This window comes from Sylvia atricapilla, chromosome 2, assembly GCF_009819655.1.
Source record: "Sylvia atricapilla isolate bSylAtr1 chromosome 2, bSylAtr1.pri, whole genome shotgun sequence".
NCBI lineage: Eukaryota > Metazoa > Chordata > Aves > Passeriformes > Sylviidae > Sylvia > Sylvia atricapilla.
In genome coordinates, this window is record NC_089141.1 from 63,111,330 (window position 1) to 63,128,484 (window position 17,155).

Below are 17,155 nucleotides of genomic sequence, written 5' to 3' on the forward strand. Positions count from 1 at the left end.
AAATAAGGACATGAATGCTGAACAAGACAATGAGATTCATTGAAATCTGCTCTATTATTTCAATAATAATTCCAGTAGAGACCTAAAGGGACCATTATTTCTCATAAATGATACATAATCTACTTTTTATGTAAGTTTATTTTAAAAGCCAGAGGGTTTTAATTTTGTCACACTATGAAAAATCAAACGGCTACCAATATGATTTAATTTCTGAATAAGTAGCATATTTTTGCTTCATTGATTATGGTTAAACTTTGACATTAATTCCATACCTGTTCTGTCAGATGAAACTAGGAAAAAATTCAGATAAAATTCCTTATTTCTAGAACTTCCTGTCTTAATCTACTGCACAGATAACTAAAAGGATGATTAAAATTCTTGACAAAAAATCCCAAACCCCTACCCAACAAAACTTCCCTTCATAGTATTCCCATGCAGAACAATGACAATTACAAAGCTCCCTAAAACTAAACTCAAGTGATTAAAAAGTATTATAATGATTTACAAACACTTTACTATTACCACCTGTATGTGATCATGCATCTAAAGAGGTTATACACAGTTCTGACCCAGCAAACAGTGCATCCATCATAGAAGGCCAATTGTCACAACTACACTGAAGTTCATAGGAATCACCATTTTGATGGTTTCAAAAAGACAACTTATGATATAAAGTTCCAAATACAGAATATACTATAGAATCATTTCAATCTGAAAACCAACAAGGTATTTGCACTTGTAGAGGATATACAGGATTCACAAGACTATAATTTAGATATTCCAGAACTGCCTTACCATGGTGTAGTTGTGAGCCACTTTCATAAGCTCTGTGCACCCTTGTGCATCAGCAAATGCTCGAATTCCCAAACAGTTGGATGGATGCAAAAGCTTCATGAGAAAATGGCAGCAAACCTCTACGACCTGGGGGAGCTGGAGGAGGCAGGCAGCTGCTAGGAGGTTTTCAATGGTGTCTTCTTTTAATTCCAGGCAGCCTAAAAAAAAAAAAAAAAAAGTATTGATAACAAATGCAAACTTATTTACTTAGTATTTCCAAAACACGCAGTACCAAAAGATGTTTTTAAAAATAATCGTAGCTCTATATAAATACCTCTACAGAAAAAGTGAAGAAAAGAAGGATTAATTTCCCTGACTGAACACCCAACTAATGTGGAAATTACAGTATTGGAAATATTTCTTTTAAAACTACTATTAATTCAACTATATAACAGGCATAATAAAAGAAACTGTACTGTGTGATATGGAAGAGAAGGCTTGGAATATCTTGATATCAACCAGGCTGTGGACGGTTCTTTGGTTGGGTTTCTTTTCTTTATTCCATTGAAATTTGTGATAAAATACGTGTTATCTTCAGTGGCACAGAGCAAACCTCACGGCCATTTACTTCTCTGAAAAGAATGAAATAACTGCCTACTATAACTACTCTGAATAAACCCATAAATACATCTTCAAAACAAGGCTTAACAGTCTTCAAATGTTGTGTTGCTTATTTGTAATGTGACTTTCGGATTAATGTTATCTGAGTAACATATGGCAGGCTTTTTATAGCACAAAGTCCCACTAAAACAGTTTATATTAGGGAAAAGGAACATTAATTAATACCTATATTGCACTTAATTCTGTAATTTCACAAGTCATTATCTTTACCTTGCAGACTGACACATTTTTCAATAAATAAAAGGTAAAACAGAATAAAATAAACTTTAAAAATCATTTATTTTAGGGTAGAATATGTAATTCTTGTTATAATGCCCCCACCAACGATAATACTAAATTTTACTTTTACATTAGAATCTCATAGATTTCTTACAGTAATTACTTTAAAAACTAAAGATTACAAGGATGTTTTGGAGAATTGGAAAAAAATAGGAAAATAAAATGTGCAAATTTAATACAAATTGCCAAAAAATACTTCTGATATTTTTGTGCTGTTTTTGGAAAAATCATTTCTGACTATAAGACAATTAAGTCTATATTGGTCTTTCTCTTAGAAGTATAGTTCAACATCTAGATAAACACATTAATTTCCCACAAAAGTTTTGAATTTGTTGTCACATTAAAAAATCTAAGAATCTTAATAATTCTATTGCATGGCACTAAGGAGTTCTAAAATCCTCAATTTCACAACAGCATGACATTGGAAAGACACTATATATTGCAATACTAAACTCAAAATACAGTAACATTAACACTGCACATCTGATCTTTTCTCCTTTCACTGTATCTGGAGCTTTTAATACAAGATGGAAAATGTGAAGTTACACTTTACTAGATTTAGTTATAATACACCCTTTTGCAAAGGTCAGAGCATCAGATCAAGCACACAGCCTGATTTCAGTGAGTTTCCTCTCCTTATTTTTATCCTTTTATTAACGTCACATGAGTTTCTCTTTATGCTATCTAACCTTTCCTCACAATTTCTGTACTCTACATCTTTATGCAATGTGGTCAGAAGGCACACTCAGTAGCAGATTCTTGGCTGACCCATATATTCATCAATGACAATCCCACATTTGCTGCATGCCTGCAGGTAATGGCTGTCTCAACACACAATCTATTCTCTGGAACACAGTTCCACTGTGTAAAGTGGAAGCATTCAAAAGATAGTTGTTTTCAGGTTAAAACTGACCATCGTTGTACCAGAAGTAAAAAAAGTTAAAAATGTGCAAAAAAACCCCAAAACAACCAAACCAAACCAAACCAACCACAGACAAACCCAAAACAAACAAACAAGAAAGAAAGAAAAACCAAAGGAATTCTATATCACTTTTTCTAACATGCTATTTATTTTTCAGCAATGAGCTCAAGAAATTCTCTGGCCATATAAAACTGATCCAGGTAGCATTTGCAAAGTGATGTAAGTATAGAAAGAACAACTTTTAATATCCTAACTTTATGAGGAAAGGTAACAGTCTAATGGTTGGGCCTTTTTATTACTAAAGGTAGCTACCCTTAGGAGAAGAACTCAAGGGAATCAGTTGAAACCACATCAATCTATTTGTTTTCAATTTGAGATAATTTCGGTTCACTTTAAGGTACAATAGTCCTGGTACAGTATTAGCTGGGAAATAGTTGGATTAAACTAAGTTTAAATCAATAAAAAAACATTATCACTTTTATGAATCATCTATTTCTTCATGTAACTAACATGGACATTTTGAAGAAGATGCTTCACATTTTGATAGAAGAGTGTGAATGTGTTTCTGCTCTACATTTTAATAGATGAAGTAAACAATGGCTTCTGGGATATCTGGGCATATGAACATATTATAGCTTGACTTATTTTAAACTAAATTCAGAAATACTTATTTACTACTTAATATAGCTATGATAAAAGCTAGAAAAGACACTTAGTATGAGCTAAAGAGTTTATTTTTATTCATTCTTTTAGCTTCAATGACAGATAGATTTTTAATCCATCTAAATATTTTCCAAATCTTACTTATCTTCTTTTTAAATATCAAGACACCTTCATAAGGGCTGTATTCCCTTTTTCAGAAGAGTGCTATGACATTTTTATGCAAATTCCTCTGGGATATCAAGTGTTTAGCATGGTCAGAGTCTGAAAAAAAGAAAGCTGTTAATGGGGTCTGTATATAAAATATGAAATCTTCAGACAGTTTCATATTGGTAATTAGAAGATCCAAGCATCTATTTAAAAATGTTTAATGGGATATTCAAGGAGCATTAATATTACTGCTTCTTCAATTGACCTCCCCCTCACATTTTTTATGCAATAAGAAGCTTGCACAAGTGCCTTAGTCTGAGAAAAACAAATTAACCAGAGCCTAAAATCTTCTTTTGTACAACATTAATTAAGATGAATAAATATGAGGAAAAACCAATCAAAAGAACTTTAACGTATTCTAATTGCTGTACTAAATGATAGCTGCATTTGTGAAAAATTTTATGTGTATTGCTTATGCAGAAATTAAAATGCTTGTCATTACCATGCATTCTCATAACAACTACATAAATTTTATTACCTCATTACCAAATGTGAAACAGAGATAACATAAGAATTCTCGGATATTTTTGTTCTGTTGCCAAACCTTTTCTCAAGTTCAGGGACAGCTTTGACTTGGGGTTGGTTTGTGGTTTTAGTTTGATTTTTTCTGTTGTTTTTTTGTTTTTTAGTTGTGTTTGGGGTTTGTTTGTTTGTTTGTTTGACTGGTTTTTTTATTTTGGTTTTGGAATTTTTTTCTTTTATTCTCTCTTTTACACTGCTGACTATACTTCATAACTATTTTTGTTTACAGGGGATCACTGCACCCTTGCCCACCTTTCTATGATGTTAATAAGGTCAGTGTGTATCACAGGAATAGCCTCCCACAGCTATTGACCAACAAATTGAACCTGTGGTGGGACAACTCAGTAGGTACAGATAATTTGCTCTGTATATAAGCAATTAATTTTACCCTGAATTTGTAACACATCATAATATTGTTTTACATCATGTGCACAGTAGTTCTTTTGCTCTTTTTTAATTACACACTTACCCATTCATAGCAAGACTCCTCAACATTCCTAAGAGTGCTGTAAGTGTGTACAGGGGGAATCATGAGAAGTGTCAAAGAATTAGAAAAAAAGGCTAAAACTAATTCCTTGTAATTGGGTATTTATATTTTTACCTTTCTATTTCATGTGTCTTGATCAGTTGTGTTGCAGTTTTAAAATGCTGCTGAATGGAGTTATTTCTATAGGCTAAGCAGTTTCAGGAGGTCTAATTTTTTTTAAAGCAATAAATGGTATCAAGATAATATTTATTCATTTTATATATAGTAGATTGACTACAATAGGAAATTGCTTTCTTGATACAACATCTAATTCCATTGAAGATTTGAAAAAGGTTATTAAAATCATGCTATGCCTCACACTGCTATAATAAAACTTTTTGCCATTGCTTATCTTAATCATTCCAAATCTTTGAGGTAGCCACCTGACCTAATCACCCAAGATCTCCTTTTACAGTCTACAAAGAGAAACAGGAGGCCTTAGAGCAGTTTTCACCTGCTCTGCTTCAGTCATGTACTGGAGAACAACATTAATCACTCCCTGAATGGCTATTTCTTGATTTCAGCTACAAAAGGAGCACTTTTATTTGACTTACTGAGACACTACTGATATTCATATTTGTTGATATGAATTCAGTTCATCTGCTCCCAAACACAGCACTGGAATCATTTAGAGCTACCAGGTTTCAGGAAATAAAACACTCTTTGGGTTCAATTCTGATGATCAATTCTCTCTGTTATGGTCAATTCCTAGTAGTGACATAGTGTGTAAAATCACCTTTTATGTCTATCCATGAACACCAATCAATGTAGAATGCTATAAAAAGTATCTTCTGTGTAGCAGAACATCTTTTAGTCTCCAGTTTGACCTATGCCTTGAAAGAGAAATTCTAGGTTATACTGTCTTCTATACTTATTATAAAGACGAAGATGTGTTCAGAAATGAAAACAGGACACAATATATCCACTTAGCAGAGGTTTCTTTTGATCAAACTGTAGTTTATTTTCTATTAATTATTTGCTGTGGATCACATTCATCAGTTGTACTTGAGGACGAAGGCATTCTATGGCTAATTGTGTTTATCTAGAATCATAGAATGGTCTGGGTTGGAAGGGACCATAAAGAACATCTACTTCCAATCGTCCTGCCATGGGAGGGGACATGTGCCACTAGACCAGATTTCCTCCATCCAGCCTGGCCTTGAACACTTCCAGGGTGGAGCATTTCCAGCATCTCTGGGCAACCTGCTACAGTACCACACCACCCTCACAATAAAGAATTTTTTCCTATTATCCAATCTAAATTTACTGTACTTCAGTTTGAAACCTTTGTTCTTCTTTGTGTGCTCTTTTATATATTTCCACTCCACTTCTCTTGTAGGCTCCCTTTCTTTAAGTATTATTATGTATAAAATAATTTCATAAGTTATTCCAGAGACATAAATATGCAGCTTGTAAAAAATGAAAAAGTTGCCATCACAGTAATATGAGAATCCTTATGAATAACTAGATTCACTCTTTTAAAATATTGTACAATTATTTACACCCTAATGATATATTTTTGAGTAAGTGGACTAAACTGGCTCAATCACGTGATCCTTCATCAGTACTGCCACTTCCCTTTATTTAAATAGCATGGAAAATTATAACATTGCAGATTGATAAGGAAATGCTATTAACAAATTAAAATCCCCCTGAGCAGGAAACGTCTTGCAAATGTCTGGCTAAAGATCAGAAAACTATATTAACCAAAATAATCCACATTTTCATCTCCTCATCTGAAAAAAAAAAAAAAACAACACCTCGAAACTACAAACCAAAACACCTCTTTTGTATAAATGAAATGTCAGGTCTTAAAGGAAATTTGTCCACTAACTTACATACATCAGCTTTTTAGAGAGAAACTTTAAAATGTTATTTTCTCCTTATGCCACTTACACGCCTTAGCTCACTTTATACACTTGAACTTAGTCACCTGTAAAATACACATACAAATAACAGGACTAAAAGCAGCAAATCATTTTAGCTGTGAGCCTCATCTTCATAAAACCTTTTCATCAAACTGTGAAGAATGGTATGTTAGCACTGTGAGAGAGAAGATATGTTTTTCCATTAGTTATAGAAAAATTGTTAAAATATGAACATCATTCTTGGGATTATATACTAAATATTACTGGTTTGTATTTGCAAAGATGACCCTATGTTAGTAATTTTGCATTCACAAAGTAGGCTGGGAGATGACATGAGTTATTCCAAAAAGCTCATTTCGTCTGTAAGGCCTTAGTTTTCCTTAACTCTTTTTATGGACTTCAACAGTTATGTTTGCTTCCAGACTGTATGTTCTGCTCTTCATGCTGCACACATCAAAAGCCACTCCATAAATTTACATTTGTAAACCAAAGCAAATTTCAGCTTGAGAATGGGGGGAGTGTTTCACTTCACAAGACTTGTACCAAATATTGAGTACATCTCAGAGAAATACAACCTTTCTATTACACTGAACACAGTCAAGCTTTGGCCTCTGGTGGGGTAAAAAAAAAAAAAAAAAAAAAAAAAAAAAAAAATCTCAAGGACAAAGGAGCTCAGCTTTCAGTTTTGAAGGAGCAGTATTTTATTCTCCACATCTGAAGATAGCTCAGAAGCAGGAGCCCTCACCTTTGCCACAATAAGCTTCTTAATGTTTCAGGCAATGATTTGGCAGCTTGTGCTACAGTAGTACAGAGCGGTTCAAATCCATGCTTAGAGGACAGAAAGTTACAGAAATGGAGGCACCAATTGCCAAGAAAAGGTTTTTGCTTATGAGTCCACCTTACAACCTAATGAAATCTACTTTGCTTTGGGATGGATTGCACTTCTGGGAGAAGTGAGTACTCCAGTCACATCCTGTTCTAAGAGTACACTACATCACAGCTGCTGTCAGATAGGCACAGAGAAAGACAGTGAACATGTTTTACAATGCAGGAACAGGAGTAAACACCTGAAAGGTGAGGACCTCACTCACAAAATACCATTGCAATTTTCATGATTCCTTTGCTCTTGTTTTGGAAATGGAGATACACAGCTAGGCAGCTGAGCTCAAGAGAGTGGATATAAGTACACATCTCCAATGCAGGACCTCCAGAATGGAATATATTAAAGAGGCAGACTATCCTTCAGCAGCCTGTCTGATCGTTTCACTGATGCCACTTAAGCAACAGTCTGGCATGTGCCAGATGGCAACACAGAGGGATGATACTCCATTCAAAGGAACACTTTCCAGCAATGTCCTGTATTAATGTTCAGTACTTGTTCTAATCTTTTGGAGATGAAGAAATTTGAGCCTAGCAAGGGACAGCTTTAAAAATGCACCCTGCCATACACCCAGTTATCTGTTCTTCCCCTCCATACTAACTGCTTCGCTTGTGTCTGCCTGAATTTATTTTTATTGACTTCTCCAGAATAGCAGATTGTATTACAGTACAAGGAAACACAATCACTATCTATCTCTCCATAATATTATAAATAATTTTGAATACTCAAAATTTATGGATATCCAGTTCAGAGCTGTTTTCCAAGCAATTCTCATATACTTTGCCAAAAGAATGAGACAACAGCTGGTTCCTAATATATAATTGCCAAATCTTGCCAAATCTGCCCCTTAACAAAGTATCCAGTGTAAAAGGAGGAATAACAATTCATGGGAGTATGGAGCTCCAGGAATGAGCAAAGACTTTATGTTTCAGTGACAGGAATGGAAAACATCTCCAGATGGAAACAGGATCCTCAGAGTAGGGCTGGCTAAAAAAAAAAAAAAAAAAAAAAAAAAAAAAAAAAAAAAAAAATTTGAGGAGGCAGTCAGCTTCTGCAATTCTTCAAGATAAACATGTCTCTGAAGTTCTTTCCTACTGACTTGAATTATTTCCTACAGACTTCAATTATTTGAAAGCTCACAGTTTGTTTTAGGATCAGAAAAAACATTTGGTGAAGGAAGGTACTTCTTTCCAAGCAGGCTCAGGCTGACATTCACAGAGGACAGAAGACAACAGTCTACTCTACAGTTACACTGAAGAACTTTGAAAGATTCTTTCATTGTACACATGGGCAGTATAGCTGAGCATTTAATCCAGGTGCATAAATTAGAATCTAATGGTGAACACTGTATATGAAAATGTCAATCTGAAATGTAACTGAAACAAAGGTATATATTAACTTTGAAGTGTAGTCAGTGGACATCCATGGACAAATAATTTGAATTATGGCTCTACAGATCATGTCATCACTACCACTTCCTATTTCCTAAATTGGAGCAACCCTGACAAAGAAATCTTCTTCAGATAACTCTCTTTGCAACACTCTCTATTGACTCCTGAAAAGTATGACAAGTACTTCTAAAAGAGAGTTTCACAGGGGATCCTCCATATCCAAAATTTAAGTTTATTCATGGTCTATGAGCACCTAGTTTGATTTATGACCATTTTTCTGTACTCTCCATTACACAACAGCTGACAAAGTCTTTCAGAAAAATTCACTTACTTTAATTTTTCCTTTTACCACTCATCCCAGGGTTCCTGGAACAAATGATCTTCCATCTGTAGTGACTGGAAGTTTAAGGGCCTATTCTCTGCAAGTCAACCATCAACCAACCAATACATGGCAAAGAAAATTTAGTGGGACAGCAGTAGGTAATAATCTCCTTCAAAAAGTGCTACTTGGACATGGTCCATCTTCACAAGGATCTCTAACATGATACTACAGAACAAATAACTCTTGAAAAAGCTCAACATGTCACAGAGGTAGAGGCAAGGACTTTTACAATATCAGGGTAGCTCCACTTCTCAATGTGATCAATATGTACTAGAAAGGAGTAGCCCGAAAGACTGTAAAAATGCCACCAGTACCTAAAATCCAGGCTCATACCCTGAGCACAAGCTTTTAATAAAATTCCTTCTGCTGTATCCATTGAGTTAAGCTTGTCTGGGACTTCCCTCTAGCACTGAGGCTAACGGGAATGAAATGGCCTCAGTTTTAGTCCAAACACTGCCATGCTCCAAACAATGGCAGTCACATTCAAATAGCAAGTTGTTGCATAATCCAGTGGCTATGATAACCCCTGGACTCTGCTCCCCTATTAACTGGTACAAGCCAAAAGTATGCTAAGAGTTGTCCTCAACGTTTGTTCATATGGACAACTGACTTTCAGCAATTAAAAAAAAAAAAGGTCCCCAAACTAAAACAAGAAAGAAACCTCCTTGGGATATTTAATTAATATAGTTTCTGTGCTGCAAGAACCTAAGGGTCCTTGTTCTTAAAGGCATGTTCTTACTTGCTACATCCCTGCTGTCAGCCCTGTGTTATTAGCTATAATGCTGACAAAGGCACTTGACAGAACTTTAATTAAAGAATCTCCCAAATAAAATCTAATTAAAAGCTACACAGCAGGGCTTGAACCTCCCTCCATGTATGATCCATTCTCTATTTTTTCAGATATGTATAAATAAATCAAGGATTTTTAGTTTTCTATTGCTTAAATGGGTTTTGCTTTTTCAGTTTCATTAATGGTATGAAAGCACCAACCTACTCTTCTGATCACTGTCGGGAATGCATGCTAATTAGAAATCCCAATGCTAATTAGATTTCCCAATATAGGAAATCTATACCAACTTCACAGCTCTTTTGTATCTTCAAAGGAGGGCTCTCACAGTCACCAGTAGCAGAAAAATAACAGAATATCAATCTATAGTTTCAGTTGTCTCTGAACTATTGAAGCACAATTGAAAATAATGAAAACTCAAGTTTTAAGATCAAGATAGAAGCATTACCTAAGAAAATGAGGTAACATACACTGTTGTTTATACCTGTTTATATTGAATTCTTAAAAGATCAAAGATTCTTAACGTTTTTAGTGCCCTGGGATAGATGGATCTATCCCAGGGCACTGAGATCTCAATCAGATTTTTTTGCTATCAATCATCTTGCTGCTTGAAAAATGAAGCATACTTTTTGCATAGCCATTTCACCTATGTATTGGCTTCAGATTTCCTCAGTTGGCTCACAAGAAGTAGATATGTAAAGAGGAAGTTTTGTTTCCTATTAAGTTACAGTTCAGCTATATCACAGACAAAACATACTTTGTCTAAATAAACCAACAAGATGCAGCAAAGTGTGGATAAATTGACGAAGGCACATATGTTTTTACTGGTAAAATGTATCCTCCACAAAAAAAACAGTGATAAAGCTGTTTTATCCTTGTGAGCCTATGTATAGAACAAGAAGCATATAATTTTGCTGGAGTGTTCTTCTAATATATTTACATCATCTACATAATTTGAATTATACAAATTGTAATTACATAATAATGTAGTCTATGTCATTAGAAAACTTTGTGCTTATTTCAGATAAAACAATATGTAGTCACTATCTTATTGTTTACAAAAAAATGTTAAATATATATGAAAAACTGACCTAACACAGATTTTATAGTAAATATTTTAACACATGCAAGGTTTTTCAGCTTTTATCAAATTGTTTTATAGGTACATTGGTCACATAACTTTAAAATTACATAATTATTCATGCTGAATCTTTACAGAAACTTCAACACCTTTTATTATCTATAAATCAGTACTTTTGGCTGTCTAATTTTCTGCCTTCCTACTAGTACTTCTAGATTGGGAGGCGCCTTCACTCAGGAGCTGCTTTAACCAAGGCTATACAAGACTTGATGCTCTGCTGGTCACTACATAATTCTACCTCGCCAATTATTTAGAAATCTATTTGCATACAGAATCACAGAATCACAAAATCACATAACTGCAAAATCACAGAATAAGCTGAGTTGGAAGGGACCCTCAGGGATCATTGTGTTCAGCTCTAAGCCCTGCACAAGACCACCCCCAAGAGTCACCCCATGTGCCTGAGTGCACTGTTCAAATGCATCTTGAACACTCATTCTTGATGCTGTGACAGCTTCCCTGAGGAGCCTCTTCCAGCACCCCAATCTCCTCTGACTGAAGAATTTTTTTCTAATATCCAGCCTAAACTTCCCCTGAGACAGCTGCAGGCCATTCCCTTGGGTTCTGTACTGGTCACCTCAGAGAAGAGATCAGTGCCTGCCCCTCTTTTTCCACTCATGAGGAAGTTGTAACTGTAGTATCGTCTCTCCTCAGTCTCCCCTGGCTGAACAGACCAAGTGAACTCAGTTGCTCCTCAAGCTCCTTTACAAATCTCATGGCCGTCCTTTGGACACTCTAATAATTTAATGGCTTTCTTAATACTGTGGTGCCCAAAACTGAACACAGAACTCAAGATGAGGCTGTCCCAGTGCAGAGCAGAGTGGGACAAACCCCTCCCACGCCCAGCTGGCAGTGCTGTGCCTGATGCACCCCAAGACTATTATTCTTTCTGTGCCTGGTGTACAAAATCTCCCCTTTGCTGAACTTTAATTCTGATATTTTTCAACCATACTAGATTGTATTAGTGAAGTGTCTGGTATCAGTTTACAATATCTTCATCTACAACAATATTTTTCATAGACACATCTATTTTATCCTTAATAATAACTCTTACTTAATATGTATGATTCAGAGTAAAAATGAAATAATTTCACTGGATTATAAAAAAAATATAAACTTGACTGAATTATACATAATAAGATGTGGAAATGGTTCCGTCTTTTAAATCACATCTAAACATATTTGCACGGTAACACTCTTAACTTCTACATTTTTGGAAACAAGTCCATGTTCAGCTATATTTTTTCTGATACGTTCAGTTGTCCCCAAGTAAAACCTCCTCTGTAACAGCAGCAACTATATGTGATTTTTTTAAAGCTCCTTGAGTTAAGAAAGTAGTGACAGGAAAAAGAAAATAGGAGTAAATAACTGCCCATTTGTCAAAATTGTTTTCTGTTCCTGAGATGAAACAATAAAGAGCCAAACTGGTCACAGACATGAGTTGCTGAAAACGTCTTCACACATGATGCAGTCAGTAATTGGAATTTGGCAGCCAGATTCTCCAGATATTCTGTCTAAGTCTAGACAGACGTATGCTCCAGATTAGACATCGAAAGTCTGAAAGGGAATTTCTGTTGGCTTCTGTGCTTCTGGGTATCCAAACCATGGCTATTTTCTTAGATTTCCATTTGTCCACATCCATGCAGCATAAAGAAAGTGAAGTGACTCAAACGGAAAGGGGACATGAGCTAGACTGGTGGTACATAAGGAGTCAGAGTGCAAGAAAGGAGAAAACAAACTATGAATCTAGATAAATCATGTGAGATGATGGAAACAAAATAGGGGAAAAAAATTAAGGTTTTGCTCTGGCAATGGCAAGGGAAAACAGAATGATTAACTGAGAAGCCTAGATTTTACTTAATTTCAATAAACTGAATAAGTTTGAGACTATTTTCTAGGAATTCATGAATTACATGCGTTATCACTGAATTTTCCATAGCACATTTGAATGCCCTTACCCTCTGTGCAAGGTTGGCCACACCAATGATGAGCTATGTATCCAAGGTATACCACCATTTTTTAGAGAGACTGCCATTCGGATTTGGCAAGAAGAGCCAGGATCAACAGAGACTATTGTGTTCCAGTGCCTGTAAACCTTCCTCAGTGTTGTTTAGTTTATTAGCATAATTGTAGCTAGGAAATTTAAATGTCTGCTAAGATATCTGATGCAGAGAAAAGGAATAGAGAAAGAAAAAATCCCATATGGACTTCAGGAGATAAAGATACAAGCTAAGAATAAATAAGGATAAATCAGAATAAGTCAGGATAAAGAACACGACGGAAGATAAATGCAAGACAGAGTAATCAAAACCAGAATGATCTATGGTATCCAATGTATTTACTCTTTTAGCACAAAAAATTGTCTCACGTTTCCCGACTCTCATCACTCTTCTATTGTAAGTAAGTATTTGTGAAACTTGCAAGTGTAAACTTAAGACGTTTTAAAGTCTTATTTGGTCTCCAAAATAAGTTAGGAAAAAAAGAGTAATGGTGTATTACCACTGCAAGTGAACAGCATTAGAGATTTTGGTTATCATCTTAAACTTCTAACTTATCATCTTAAGCTTCTAACTCTTCAGGGTGATGTTACAATAGTACATAATGCTGCCATTTCTAAGGCAATTTGGACTTTTTAAATGAACGAATATTACAGATGCAAATTCATATGAGGGAAATTAGAAAATGTGAATTACACTAGCAATGGAGTTCTCTTTTCATCCATTTGTGAAATCTGCCCCTTATTTACCTTGACCAAAAAGAAACTCAAGTTTTACATCTTGAACAGAGTACATCACATGGCATAGAGAAATCAAGGAGCATATAGGAGCTGAAAATCTTAAACGCTTTTGGTAAGTAGAAGTCTGCTTCTTCTACTTTTTCATTGCCTCATCCTGTCTCAAAAATTCTCAGAGATAACTATAAAGTTCTTAGATATCTTCATTCATCTTGAAAATGTTTCTGCTTTTTTCTCCTCTTTCTTCTGAATCTTCTTCTTTCCTTAATCTACACTTGCATGCTATCTCTTGTTGTCAATAACAACTCTTTCGTATCTTTCCAAGTGATATTTTACTGAAAACTGAGACAAAAGAACCATACAGTGCTTGAATATTTACACAGTTTTCTTTCCAGGGAAACAACATTTTTTCTCCCCTTACCTTTTTATTTAACCTTCCTCATACAAAATGATTCAACATTACCCATAGTCTTTTTTTCTGTTATGTGCCAACATATTCTTGATTTTGCCCCAGTATTCCTGTGCCATTCATTCACCAAGGAATTAGACTTTATCTTCTTATGTGAGCTATTTTATTTCATGGATCCCTACCTTGAAACCCTCCAGATGATGCACATCGCTGAGTGGCAAAGCCACCCCTGATGGGAAGAGGCATTACCATTTTAACATGTAGAGTCCTACACAAATCACAGTCTTACATTCCTAGAACTTTTATTTCTCAAACATTAGTCTCAAAAAGAGTATATTTAGCTTAAATTATGTTTATTTGCCATTTCTGTTTTCTATTAAGATGGTAAAGATATTATGTCATAAAAAAACCAGAGCGTATCCTGATTAAATATATCAAACCGATCAGCAACTTGTGATTAAATTATTATATGTGTATTTAGAGCAGATTAAAACTGCAGGGTTCGAGGTATCCATTTAAAATTGAATCTAAATCAAATATATGATAGAAGCATCATGATAAAATATGGTTAAATTTAACAATAAGGATGTCCTTTAGGAAACAAATAGAAAACAGTATATATTTTTATACCTATGGGATTCGAGGCAAATCTTATAGTCATTTCCACTCTTTTAATTGCCTTATTTTGTAACATTAACATTCTTTCTTTCAGATTAATGCACTTCAGTTACAATATGCATAACAAGATGTGCTTAAGAAGGATAAATCCCAAATTTATAATGCATTAAAATGTAAAAACTATTCAGAAGAGAGCTTTGAGTTATTAAGTCTGAATTGTGAGTTATTCATAAGTTTACGCTTTAAAACTGAGTATCAGCATATGAAAGGAAATGAAAGTAAAAACCATACAGGTCATAATAAAACCTTTTAAAACATTTTCTTATTTATATTTCAAATTTTTTTTTTTCAAATTTTTAAAGATTTATCCAATTATTTAAACTGAGTTTTGATTAAGACAGCAACATAGGATTATTTTTCAAAAAATACATCTGTTCCTTCAGACCTTATGTAATTTGAATTATGTGGGTACGAGGCATTCTTTTTAAGTATTTGAAAACCAAGAAACATATATCATTTTCTTGACTGTCCTATTGAACTTGACAAGTCTAAAATACTGAACAGTTTGGAGGTAAGAGATAACAATCTGAATTCATCCTTAGAAATGCCAAATGAGCAATTTGGACGATTAAGACTAAAAAGAAAAATATTTAAACAAAAATACAATTAATTGTATTAATACAATTATTGTAATAATACAATTAATTGTATTTTTGTAGCAAACAAAATTATCAACATCTGCCTCTATATAAAGTATATAATGTATGCACCACAATACCTGTATATGCAAACTGAACAAGGTCCCACAGTGCATTGGGGTCTATGCCTTCCATTTTGATCTCTTCCTGCTTGGCTTCACAAACATCACTTGTAAACATGGCAGCAAAGTAGTCAGAGACAGAACTGAGGACAAGTCTGTAAAAAAAGTTAGAAACTGGTAAAATTTTCTTGGATATACGTATTCAAAATTTCACATATTTATCATCTTCTCTTAAAATTATTTTCATAATAATTAAAAATTATTAGGAGGAATATATTATTAATGCATATTGGCAGCAGAACACAGAATGACATTTACTTCTAATTTGGTTTGGTCTCCTGTGATATGAACCAAGTAGTACTTTAGCATATGACTATAAAACAGACATAGTAATTAGCACTCAGTTTTTTGATAATATTCCAATCATGCAGATGTCCCAACTGCTAACAAGATAGTCTCTCAGTATCAAAGACAATTTAATAATGACAGGCATTCCATGCTCCAGAGGTACTCTTCTTTGTTCTTAAAGGATTATTTGTTATAAACTTTAATACCAGCATGTGACTTCAGACAATCTATAAATCTTCCACTTAACTGTTAGCAGCTTAACATGATACCCACAAGAAATAAATAATAGAATCAATGTGTAATACAATGTTCTGTTAATAAACATGTCCAAAAAATTTTGAAAACACCTACAAAATGTGCATAGCTTGCTGTTTAGGGATCTGATCCAGATATATCAACACTACAACAAGTATCAGGTATGACTGTAATTACTGGGGCTTTAAGTTAAGGCATTCTTCCAAATACCATCTACAGTGAGATTTTGATCTTGTTAGGACTGAATATTCACAGATGATCTTGAAATAGAAATGTGGTACAGCTATGAATAGTGTACCATGTGCTTCCATAAAGATGGTCACATTTCTGAATTAATTTGAAAACATTATATATAAACATATTAATAAAAAACACAACATTCACAACTGGAGAACTTGGAAATCGAGAAAAATAATTAGTCTTTTGTATATTGTTAGCTAGTTTTTTCAGGGCAAATTATTATTTTAAAAAATCAGTGAAGATAAACCAGTTAATTCCTATCTGCTACCATGGTAATTGATTGCCTTTGGTCTCTTAGCTCACCCCAATAGCTAAGTAAAATATGACAGCTTGAATTGGCTTCATAATTTTACAGTGCTTTAAGCTGCTATATTTTACCAACAAGTAGGGCAGCTTGAAGACAGATATATAATCTTTGTCTCTAATGATGGGAAATGACTAAATAGGTATAATATAATTTTTTCATGTTGTGCTAAACTCTAGTAAACATGAATTTTAGAAGTAAGCATCCTAATTCATAAACAGTTCACATTTATATTTATGCAATGACTAAAAGACAGTGGATGACGAGAAAAAGATGAACTTAGAAATAGACATCAGTGCTGCCACCAAAAAATGCTAATTTACTATTTTTCATCATAGAGGAACATTTTCTTCTATATTTGTTTATTTATTTTATTTTATTTTACTTATTTATTATTGTCTTTGCAAATCTTTGAACATTTTTCTGACCACTTATAAATAAGTGACTTTATTTTTCATAGATGC

General features: G+C 34.1%; 1 protein-coding gene across 1 annotated transcript in view; it reads right to left on the reverse strand.

Moving 5' to 3' along the window:
- Positions 1 to 17,155, reverse strand: part of KLHL1 (kelch like family member 1) — a 183,692-nt gene that overhangs the window by 101,284 nt on the left and 65,253 nt on the right. Inside the window, exons 3-4 of the mRNA XM_066313373.1 lie at positions 15,563 to 15,699; positions 796 to 992 (exon numbers count right to left, since the gene is read on the reverse strand). Of these exons, the coding sequence (XP_066169470.1) occupies positions 796 to 992; positions 15,563 to 15,699 (334 nt within the window). The remainder of the gene's footprint in view (positions 1 to 795; positions 993 to 15,562; positions 15,700 to 17,155) is intronic.